The 9,383-nt window shown below is 47.2% G+C and overlaps 1 protein-coding gene across 1 annotated transcript in view; it reads left to right on the top strand.

Moving 5' to 3' along the window:
* The first annotated feature begins 281 nt into the window (after positions 1-281).
* Positions 282-9,383, top strand: part of SORT1 (sortilin 1) — a 117,473-nt gene continuing 108,371 nt past the window's right edge. The window contains exon 1 of the mRNA XM_068269510.1: positions 282-641. Coding sequence (XP_068125611.1) covers positions 393-641 — 249 coding nt within the window. The 5' untranslated portion in view covers positions 282-392. The remainder of the gene's footprint in view (positions 642-9,383) is intronic.

The raw sequence follows: 9,383 nt of genomic DNA, 5'->3' as shown, positions 1-9,383 counted from the left end.
CTGGTACAGTTCTGCATGCTTTTATTTATCACTGGTAATCATGCATCCTGTTTAGTTGAAGCACATAATTAAGTAGTCAATAGGATGACTGCAGCAAAGCAGTAGAACAGGTACTAGTAGTCACAGCGCAGCACATGTGACTTGCATGTAAACAGCGCCCTGCCGTACATCACCCAATTGAAGGACCAGTTCTCCAGAAGCAGCCAATCGGAAATAAGCACCTAGAGGACACCTGCTTATACATGATGTAGTCTGTGGGCTGAGTTTGCACGGGCTGTGCTCCGCTTTCCAGCCAATAGCAGCTCTATGGAAGAAGAGTGGAAGGCTGCAGCGACCAATAAGTGACGACCCGTATTGTAGCTCTCAGTGGGGTCTGGGTCAAAGCTGCTGGCATGGAGATGTGTGGCTGGGTGACAGGCTCTGAGCTCCGGGTGCTGTTCCTGCTCTTCCTCACCCTCAGGGCGACATGGGGCTTCCTCCCCCATGACCAGCTGGATGCCCGCTCCAATGTATGGCGACAAGAAGGGGTATGGAACCCCCGTGTGCGGCGGAGCTTGGGATCTGAAGGGACGCCTGACACTGAGGAGAGCTGCGAAGCGCCGACGGCCTTGACTGATATCTTAGCAAAAGCTACATTCCCGGTGAGACATGGGGACGGAGGACGGCGGCTGTCATTAGCACAAGGCTGAATAGAGATGACGTTGACATTCTGAGCTTGGTGTATCTGTAGAGTCTGTTAGGGGTGCACACACTGTCACATCTTAAGGAGCCCATTCACTTACCGATTTTCCCGCTGATACACAGCTGATTTGATCACTGGTCGACTCGGCTGTGAAATTGTTGCGCAAATGCTGACTGAACGATCAATTTCTGTCTGAAATTGATTGTTCCTGTAAATTGATCGTTCCTGTCTGTGCGGAAGATTTTGCTTGATCGCTGGTGGGTCGGGAGTGCGCCGATAGTGGCGTTTGAATGCCCAACGACCGATGCAATACATTACCTGTTCCGCCGGCGCGAGTCACCGCTGGTCCGTCTCTGCGCTGGGCTCCTGAGTCCGGCAGGCTTCACTTCTTCCTGTCCCGGCAGGAAGTTTAAACAGAGCACCCTCTACTGTTTAAACTTCCCCTGGCAGGAAGTACAGTGAAGCTGGAGGAACCCAGACTGGAGAAGAGACAACGGAGACCGGGGGACTCACGCTGGCTGGAGCCGGTAATGTATAGCTGGTGGCAGCTCCACAGATGGTGAATCGATTTCATGCTGAAATCGATTCACAATCTGTTTGCAGTAAAGACAGCTGTACGATCCCTCTCTGATCAGATTCGGTCAGAGAGGATCCCTCTCTGATCCGATTCGATCAGAGGGGGATCTTTCTGTTGGTAGATCTGATGGCAAATCGACCACTGTATGGCCACCTTTATTCCATACTAATTACCTGAGTGCAGGTGCGGACTGGCCAAGGTGGGAAGAGGGGAGATTTCCCCCCAGGCTGCCTTCCATTCAGTGATTTAGGCTGGTTACACATTACAACGTGTGCAGGAAAACGGCTCCTGCACACGTTGCAGCATGTCGTTGGGAATCTGCGGTGCGACGCTGAGTAGCAGCGGTAGTATCAATTAACCCGACGGGGAAACGCCGATTCCCGACGATAACATGCGCTGGGATGCGTCCTACTGCAACGCATCGAAACGCAGCGTCGGGTGTGAAAGGTAAAATGAAAGTCTATGGACTTTCCTTTTACCTTGGTTAACGCAAAGTATAGACTATGCATTAAAACGCTGAAAAAGGGCTCTGGTGTGAAAGAGCCCTTAGGGCTGGTCCATTGCCTGGTGTATTCAGGTTTGTTGTTGTAAGACAATGTGAAACACTAGGCTGGCTGATAAAAGTGCAATTAGAGGGCAGGCAAGCTGGTAAATATGCACAGCATGAGCATGATGCAGAGCTTGCCTGGAGGGTCCATGGGAAAAAAATCTGTCTGTTCTCTCCCCATTGTTATGATGACTGCATGTAGGGGTAAGGCGTTAAACAGGTTGAAAAGTTTTAGACAGTCCCTAGACTGCAGGAGGGCTGCTTTCTGACTTGTGTAAGAGACTGGCAGGGACGTGAGTCATATCACAGGCAAGTAGCCTCTGTGTGATGTGGGACTGCACTGTCAGGCTAGTCTCAATTTCTCTTCACTCCTCCTCTCTCCCAGTCCTGGCTAGTGCACCCCAAAATCGCAATAGCAATCTCTAGCAATTTGCAAGTGCAATTTTGTGATCGATTTTCAGAGCGATTTTTGAATGAATCACTCCAAAAAATCTACATGCAGTGGGTTTGCGGTTTTGAAAAAAAATCCTAACGCTTCTGTGGGAACACCTTCATAGGGTAACATTAGCTAAGCGCCTTTCAAATCGCTGTCGATTTGAAAAGCGCTCAAAAGCACTCTTAGGCCGAGTGCACACCAGAGCGGTTCGGCTGCGTTTTGCGATCCGCTTGCAGCTGCGGATACGCTTGGGTAATGTATTTCAATGGGCTGGTGCACACCAGAGCGGGAGGCGTTTTGCAGAAACGCATACTCCCGGGCTGCTGCAGATTTTGGATTGCAGAGACGTTTCTGCCTCAATGTTAAGTATAGGAAAAACGCAAAACGCTCTGAAAAACGGCACTTCAGAGTGGTTTGCCAGGCGGTTTTTGTTACAGTAGCTGTTCAGTAACAGCTTTACTGTAACAATACATGAAATCTACTACACCAAAAACGCTTCCCAAAACCGCAAAATGCTAGCTGAGACGCTACAGAAAAATAAGAAAAAGCGTTTCAAAATCTGCTAGCATTTTGCGGATCTGCTAGCGGTTTTTGGTGTGCACCAGGCCATAGTGTGCACCACCCAGGGGAGTAACAATATACCCTGCAAGGAATGCAGCTGCAGGGGGGCCCAGAAGCCACAGGGGGCCCTGAGGGGGGAGAAGTTTATTTTCCCTTTCCTGAGAGACTGACTACTAAGGTCACTTATTACACTCGCTCTCTGTCCATCTCTTGATGGAACAGAACTGGCTCTGCAGACTCCAGCATCACTACAGTACACAGCACTTGGAGAGGGGTAGAGAGGTTGGGGGCTAGACGTTGTACACAAGACACTGAATAGGGACTGTCTACAAATCTTCGTCTACAAAACTTTTTATGATTCCATACCAGTGGCTGAGCAGATGCAGTCATTAGAACAATTGTTCAGAGAGCAGAAAGTTTTTTTTTTTTTTTTTTGTTTTTTTCCCCCTGTGCCCTTAGTTGTCAGTCTCACAGGACTTCTCCCCCCACGGGGCCCCCTGTGACTTCTGGGCCCCCTGCGGCTGCATCACTTGCAGGGCCTATTTTTAAGCCCCTGGGGCTCAGACACACTATATAAGCCCTTTTATGAGTTTTTTAGCCATCAGAGCTTTTTCCTGCGCCCTTAGTTGTCAGTCTCTCAGGACTTCTCCCCCCACGGGTCCCCTGTGACTTCTGGGGTGCCCCGCGGCTGTATCTCTTGCAGGGTCTATTGTTATGCACTTTTCTGAGTGCTTTTTAGCCATCAGAGCTTCCTGAGAGCATTTTAAAAAATGCTCCCATTGACTTGCATTAAAATCGCTGTAAAATCATGCAATTTTAATGTAAGCCAACAGGAGTGTTTTTTAACAAGTTCTGATGACTAAAAAGAAGTGCTCAGAAAAGCGCTTATAGTGTCTGAGCCCTTAGTATTTGTATGCTGCAGGTGAGTTGGGCGCTGGGAGAGCCGAATGATGGCTCTGATGCTGCCGTTAAATACTATTCCCCCTCCAAGTTGTCACAACTCGGAGGGAGGTGTAATTTGGGGTCTGGCAATCACTGGAGCCCAAATTACCTTTACGCCCTGCACAGCATATTATTGCTGCTATGGGGCACCTGGTTTGGGTAACCGGTGCTGAGCACCAAGGCGATCATAAATAAAGCTGGCCATACATGCATCAATTGTTACTGAGGCCCTTCACAGGACGTTGCGTTTTGATGCGACGTTAAAGTCGCAACGCAAATTACAATGCCCCAAAAAAGTCGCAAATTAATGCTGCGTTATTGTCGCATACAGGCAATTAACAGTATGCTTCCAAGTCATTACTGAGCATGTGCAAACAGTCCAACGCAGCTAATAATCTGTATAACGCACAGCATGCAGCACTGTTTAATAACGCTACACGTTGCACACAAACGCAACTTGTGCACTGTGAATGTCGCACAGACTTATTATTGCTGTGCGTTAGTCTGCGCTGAAACATTTTCTAACGTGCGACTTTAACGTCGCACTGTTAAAGAGGCCTGACAGATTTTTTTCACTATGATGGAATCGTAATGGCTTTTCCACCTGTCAGTACTAAAGCTACGTACAGACATGCGATAACGATCGTTCGTAAGCAACGACGAACGATCAATTAAGGAGAGAAATGAAAAGGTCGTTAGTAAAGAGGTGCTGAAAGTGGCAAACGATCAGATCGTTTCCGAACGAACGATGCGGAAGTGACGACTGTATGATGCAGCGCATCTATTATGCTAAACGTTATTCAGATCAGTGAACCCGGAACGAACGTCATTGTTAATGGCCAGTAGGAAAGAGGAAGTTGCGTACAGATACACACACACACACACACACACACACACACACACACACACACACACACACACACACACACACACACACACACACACACACACACACACACACACACACACACACACACACACACACACACACACACACACACACACACACACACACACACACACACACACACACACACACACACACACACACACATCTCTATCTATATACATCTCTCTGTCTCTCTCTCTCTGTCTGCGCATGTACGGTACGTAACGAACGATCGTTTTTGTAACGATCAGCATACACACGTACTTTTGCTAACGATCGTCGTTACAAAAAATCCGCCAGGACGGATTTCCAGTTTGCAACGACTTCAGTCGCTGATCGTTACCCTTAACGATCGTTAGCGGTTATTTTGTAACGATCGTCGTTATAAACGATCGTTAGTCGTTCGTTACCAACCACTTTAGTCGCATGTCTGTATGCCCCTTTAGTATGGATGTGGCCTATAAGGTTTCATACTATAGTGAAGTGGGATGTGGGCAGGCAGTGATGCACTGCCACTGACCACCAATAAGAAGCAGGTAAGCAAGGCATGGATGTTGGGTGGAAGAGGCATATTTAGAGGATTAGTAAAGATGGTAGTGAAGGGTAGGGTGTGTGGGGGGGGGGGGGGGATGAGACTTGGTGAATTAAAGTGGCCATACATCTGTTGACTTGACAGTCAATTGACCAACCATTTTGATATCGAATCGGATAAAAAATTTGGGTGGAAATTGACTGAATGTATCGATCTGAGAAGTTAGGAAACCTCGGGCCAATGCAGTTGTCAGGTGCGCTAATCACAGCGTGCGATAACCACGGATGATAGACATAACGGAAACCCCGGCCATTGTCCCTCCAAAATGTATTATGTGCCTGTACATTACCTGTCACGCTTGTACAGAGTCAACAGGAGAGTCAGGCAACCTTTTTTTTTTTTTTTTTTTTTTTCCCTCTTTAGGAAAAATCCATGTCCTTCTCCGTTTAGGTTTCCTTTTAAAGGTCCGGGCAAAATTATTAAAAAAAAAAAAAAAAAAAAAAAAAAAAAAAAATCCACTTACATGGGGCTTCCTCCAGCCGCCCTCTGCCCTCCCTCGCCGTGGCTCCTGGTGTCCTCTGAAGAAGCCTCGCCAGGTCTGCTTCCTTTTCGGCTTCTTGTGCGCTCCAACCCACGTGGGTTATGTGGTCTGGTCGACGTCATCAGGATTGTACTGCACAGAACTACTGCGCCTGCACGGTACAGACCTGATGACATCAGCCAGACCACGTGACCCTCGTGATGAAGCGCACAAGAAGCTGACATGGCGAGGTCAGCTTCTGCAGCGGAGGACACTGGGAGCTGCAGCGAGGGCACAGGATGGCTGCCAGGGGCTGGAGGTAGCCCTAGGTAAGTGAATTTTTTTTTTTGGTGCCTGGATGTATGCTTTAGGCGCAAGCGCGCTCTATACAATAACTATTGTTATGGAGCACCAAAATCTGCCAAGGGCAAGTGCAGTGTGAGAGAAGTGTAAGCTGGGGAGAACAGTCTATTAATGGTTACAACTAATCAAAGCACATACAGAGTATCATTGCCAGCTTAGAACCAATAAAAAGCGAGTAAAGGAGGTCCTGTACTGGGCCCCACTAGTCCAGGGGCCCTGGGGCGGTCACTACCTCTGCCTTGTATTACCTGCTCATCAGATCTGGGCCCATTCTTCTTTATTTGAAATAGAAATGTACCCACTTCCAGGGCTGTGGAGTCGGAGTTGGGGCAAATTTGGGCACCCGGACTCTGAGTTGGAGTCGTGGTTTTGTAAACTGAGGAGTCGGAGTTGGATGATTTTTGTACAAAATCCAAAGCCCTGTTAAGTATTGGACTAAGTATTCGGAGTTGAGGAGTTAGTCGGAGCTATTTTGGGTACCCGGAGTTGGAGTCGGAATCGTGGTTTCATGAACTGAGGAGTCGGAGTCGGAAGATTCTTGTACCGACTCCACAGCCCTGCCCACCTCTCCCAAAAGACACAAAACTCATGGTGAAGAGTCTGTCTGTAATGTCATGCAGCATTTCCGGCTTGGGGAGGGGGGTTGCGGGTTGGAAGCAGTGGTGCATGTTATGACTAGGGATGATCAATGAGATGCAAATATTTCAGTTAATGCAGATTTATGTACATTTTCATGAAAACATATGCAGCTTGAAAATGGACCAGTTCTCTCATGAAGCAAGGTGAAACATTTGCATCAGGCGCAGAGATTACAGGGGCAGCATGTTTGTACTGTGTTCACACTAGGGTCTTGCTCACATCTAAAATAGATATTTTAGCAAGAGACTTGAGATTATCTAATATATATATATATATATATATATATATATATATATATATATATATAATTTTGCAGCCCCACCCTGATAATGCCCCATGAGGAGATGGGACTTGTTCAAAACCTGTCAGTTCTACCAGGTTTCTATTACATACTATAAGTGACTGCAACCTAGGAGTAAAGCAATTGTATAGCACATTTTTACTGTGGGCAAAATGTACTGTGTTTTTTCATGTATTTCACATGTTTACAATTTTTTGCAATAGTGGTCCTTTAATTTAGAATGAGGGGGTTGTGTGAGTTCGGGGACCAATCAGACTGTACTGAGGTGAGGCTAAAGCACAGGACTGTCTTGTAATTTACAGAGTTTTGCATTAAAGCAGGGGTGTCCAAACTTTTTAGGTGAAGGACCGTATTGCTGTTCTCAAGTGCTAGGGGGCTGACCTAGCAAAACACAACTTTTGCTGATTGCCATCAGTTACACTATGGCTGTGACATTTTGTCAAATAAAACCTTTCCAAGCATAATAACCTATAAACCATTTGCAGTCAGCACAGTGGCTTCTGGCTCCTGCATGTGGCGCCACAGCTACGGACTATAGGCCATATGGAATTAACTGTAGAGAGCTTTGGGGGCCGCCAAAAATGGCTCAGCGAGCCACATTGGCCCCCAGGCTGGAATTTGGACATGCCTGCATTAAAGGATACCGGAGCTGAAAAAATTAAAAAAAGTTAAGCTATTCTTGGCGTTTCTTCCAGCCCCTGGAAGTCCGGTCAAGCACTGCAGTGCCAATGTGTGCTCTGTAAGATTGTCAGGTCGAGGGCTTCTGTGCATGTGTGCTTCTCACAGTCGCTCTTCTATGTCTGGGAGCACTCTGTGCTTGCGCAGATCCAGTCTTTGTAAACTGCACAAGAGCAGAATGCTCCTGGCAGCGGTAGTGTGATCGTAAGTGGCGTATATGCTCAGAAGCATGCACTGCAGCTGGGGTAGGGATCTTTCGGAGGGGACAGTGGTACCCTGATGGGCAGTGGAAGTGCGACACTGGACCAGAGGACCAGATAGATGTTTTGGGGCTGGAAACAGCTCCTGATAAGTAAAGTTAATCTTTCTCCCCCCCCCCAATCATCTCGGCTATCCTTTAACTCCAGGCTTAACCCCCCCCCCCAAGACCAGGCCATTTTTCACAAAAATGGCCGCTGCAGTGATTTACACCCCCCCCCCCTTTTGATCGCAGGTGTTCATTTAAAAAACACACACACACACACACACACACACACACACACACACACACACACACACACACACACACACACACACACACACACACACACACACACACACACACACACACACACACACACACACACACACACACACACACACACACACACACACACACACGCAAAAGTATTCGGTCCCCTAGAAGTTCTCCACATTTTGTCACATTACTGCCACAAACGTGAATCAATTTTATTGGAATTCCACGTGAAAGACCATTACAAAGTGGTGTACACGTGAGAAGTGGAACGAAAATCATACATCATTCCAAACATTTTTTACAAATAAATAACTGCAAAGTGGGGTGTGCGTAATTATTCGGCCCCCTTTGGTCTGAGTGCAGTCAGTTGCCTATAGACATTGCCTGATGAGTGCTAATGACTAAATAGAGTGCACCTGTGTGTAATCTAATGTCAGTACAAATACAGCTGCTATGTGAGGGCCTCAGAGGTTGTCTAAGAGAATATTGGGAGCAACAACACCGTGAAGTCCAAAGAACACACCAGACAGGTCAGGGATCAAGTTATTGAGAAATTTAATGCAGGCTTAGGCTACAAAAATATTTCCAAAGCCTTGAACATCCCACGGAGCACTGTTCAAGCGATCATTCAGAAATGGAAGGAGTATGGCACAACTGTAAATCTATCAAGACAAGGCCATCCACCTAAACTCACAGGCCGAACAAGGAGAGCGCTGATCAGAAATGCAGTCAAGAGGCCCATGGTGACTCTGGACGAGCTGCAGAGATCTACAGCTCAGGTGGGAGACTCTGTCCATAGGACAACTATTAGACATGCACTGTACAAAGTTGGCCTTTATGGAAGAGTGGCAAGAAGAAAGGCATTAACAAAAAGCATAAGAAGTCCCATTTGCAGTTTGCCACAAGCCATGTGGGGGACACAGCAACCATGTGGAAAAAGATGCTCTGGTCAGATGAGACCAAAATGGAACTTTTTGGCCAAAATGCAAAACGCTATGTGTGGCGGAAAACTAACACTGCACATCACTCTGAACACAGCATCCCCACTGTCAAATATGGTGGTGGCAGCATCATGCTCTGGGGGGTGCATCTCTTCAGCAGGGACAGGGAAGCTGGTCAGAGTTGATGGGAAGATGGATGGAGCCAAATACAGGGCAAACTTGGAAGAAAACCTCTTGGAGTCTGCAAAAGACTTGAGA

The sequence above is a fragment of the Hyperolius riggenbachi genome, chromosome 2 (assembly GCF_040937935.1).
Source record: "Hyperolius riggenbachi isolate aHypRig1 chromosome 2, aHypRig1.pri, whole genome shotgun sequence".
Classification (NCBI taxonomy): Eukaryota; Metazoa; Chordata; class Amphibia; order Anura; family Hyperoliidae; genus Hyperolius; species Hyperolius riggenbachi.
The sequence above is the reverse complement of the archived record's forward strand: the minus strand, read 5'-3'. Positions and strand labels throughout refer to the sequence as shown.